The 2,500-nt window shown below is 45.2% G+C and overlaps 1 protein-coding gene across 1 annotated transcript in view; it reads right to left on the bottom strand.

Moving 5' to 3' along the window:
* Window positions 1–2,500, bottom strand: part of skia (v-ski avian sarcoma viral oncogene homolog a) — an 83,158-nt gene that overhangs the window by 8,956 nt on the left and 71,702 nt on the right. Inside the window, exons 3-4 of the mRNA XM_076276960.1 lie at window positions 2,300–2,412; window positions 291–574 (exon numbers count right to left, since the gene is read on the bottom strand). Coding sequence (XP_076133075.1) covers window positions 291–574; window positions 2,300–2,412 — 397 coding nt within the window. The remainder of the gene's footprint in view (window positions 1–290; window positions 575–2,299; window positions 2,413–2,500) is intronic.

Below are 2,500 nucleotides of genomic sequence, written 5' to 3'. Positions count from 1 at the left end.
GTCTGTGTGTCTGTGTGTGTGTATGTATGTGTGTGTGTGTGTGTGTATGTGTGTGTGTTTCTGTGCATGTTTCTAATAAGTGCAATTCTATGTGTGTATTTGTGTATGTTCATGTATATGTGTGTATGAGTGTGCCTAAAATGTTGATATCATTTATTCACCGATTGGGTTAAATGCAGAGACCAAATTTCCCTCACGCGATCAAAAAAAAGTATATATATGTATATATATATATATTTGTGTGTGTGTGTGTGCGTGTGTGTGTGTGTGTGTGTGTGTGTTTGACTCACATTCCTCACGGCTCTCCACCTCGATGTCTACGTCCGAGTCGGCCTTCTCCTCCTGGGGGGGTTTGCTGGCTGCAGCCGAGGCTGAAGTGGTGGGGGGAGGAGGGGCAAGGGGGTCAGGGGTCGTCTGCATCTCTCCGCTCAACTTCCTCTTCCTGGGGCGCGACCCCTCCTCACCTGCCCCGCTGGTTGCCAGGGGCGATGCCTGACCAACCTTCTGCAGAGGCAGGGGGGTCAGGGCCACGTTGGGGGCCACGGAACTTTCTAGACTCTTATAGCTGTAGAAACTATAAGAGAGGGAGAGAAAGAGAGAGAGAGCGAGAGAGGGAGAGAAAGAGAGAGAGAGCGAGAGAGAGAGAGAGAATAGGTTAGTGTTATGTATCTCTGTTTGTTTGTTTGTTTGTTTGTTTGTGGGTTCCGTTGTTTGTGTCCTAGTGATTGTTACACTTTGACTTTTTACTATGGAAAATGAAAGGTGTTTGGTGTTACTTAATTGTGTGTCTGTGTGTGTGTGTTAAATGATGAGTGCTGCAAATTTTTAGCCAACACTGTTTTTAGCATTAGTGGTGTATTGTTGTAAACTATGACTGAATTTCTTTTGAAATCAATCTGCAGATGTAGCTGTTTTTGTGTGTCAACACAACCAGACCAGTGCCCTTGAAAGAACTTCCTGTTTATGTTGGGTTAACTGTAGGTCAAAATATAGTCAACAACAAACAAGAAGGAACTGGTAACACACACATACACACACACACACACACACACACACACACACACCCAACCACACACACACACACACACATGCACACACACCACACACACACACTAACACACACGACCAGATAGAACACAGATATAACTAGCAGTGGTTAACTAGCTACAGTTGTGCACAGTACGTGTGTCAGAAGCATCCAGGTGTGTCAGACAAGTGAAGCTGTGTGTAGTGGTGACACCGCAGAAAACACACACCCCAGTCAAACTGAAACAAACCATTTTGGGCCCGGCCGGGGTGTGTGAGTGTGTGTGTGCGGTGAGTAACAGACAGAAGTACTGAGATTACAGAGTACAGAGTATGTGTGCAAAGCTGTTTGTATTATGCAAAGCTGTTTGGGTGTGTGTTTGGGTGTGTGTGTGTGTGTGTGTGTGTGTGTGTGTGTGCGCGTGCGTACGTGCGTGCGTGCATGCGTGCGTGTGTTTCAGATGAACTAACACTGTTTGCAGTTTCCCCAGGAGTCTTATCTCACTGTCTGGATATGTGTGTGTGTGTGTGTGTTCCCACTGAGATCACCTCAGTGCCCAGCTATTCCCCTTTCACCTCCCCCAAACACACACACACACACACACACACACACACACACACACACACACACACACACACACACACACACACACACAGGCAGGGAGGCAGACTCAACATCCCCCTGCACCAACAGATGGGCCACAGGTGCAGTGAAAACTGCAATGAGTGATGGCATGTGCGTTTTTTGTGCATGTGTCTGCATGGTGGAGGTTATTTAAAAAGAGTGAAATAGTCTGTGTGTGTGTGTGTGTGTGTGTGTGTGTGTGTGTGTGTGTGTGTGTGTGTGTGTGTGTGTGTGTGTGTGTGTGTGTGTGTGTGTGTGTGTGTGTGTGTGTGTGTGTGTGGGGGTGGGTGTGTTCAGAGGTGAGAGGAAGTCACACATGTGCAAGCTATAAACAAGTCAGACTTGAGTTAAGTCATGTGACTCAAGTCCCCCACCTCTGATATATATATGTATGTATGTTTGTGTGTGTGTATATGTATGTATGTATGTATGTACTGTATATATGAATGTATGTGTTTCTATGTATGTACTGTCTATGTATGTATGTATGTATGTATGTATGTATGTATGTATGTATGTATGTATGTACAGTATGTATGTATGTATGTATGTATGTATGTATGTATGTATGTATGTATGTATGTACAGTATGTATGTATGAATGTATGTTTAAATGTGTATATGTGTATATGTGTGTGTGTGTGTTACCTGTCTCTCAGCAGAGCCACAGGTCTGGCGGGGGTCTCCTTGTCGCTGGAGATGTTAGGAGACCACGGCCTGAATGCTGAGGGCCTCTGCCGAGGAGCCATACAGTTAAGACCCTGAGGAAAGAGCACACACACCTCTTATTATAACCACACACACCTGTTATTATCACCTGTACTACTGTTATGACACACAACTGTTATT

Source organism: Alosa pseudoharengus, unplaced genomic scaffold, assembly GCF_046254945.1.
Source record: "Alosa pseudoharengus isolate Yale_2024_CS ecotype anadromous, Long Island Sound unplaced genomic scaffold, YU_APseudo_1.1 YU_APseudo_1.1_scf_9, whole genome shotgun sequence".
NCBI classification, from domain to species: domain Eukaryota; kingdom Metazoa; phylum Chordata; class Actinopteri; order Clupeiformes; family Clupeidae; genus Alosa; species Alosa pseudoharengus.
This window is presented reverse-complemented; position numbering and strand designations above follow the sequence as displayed.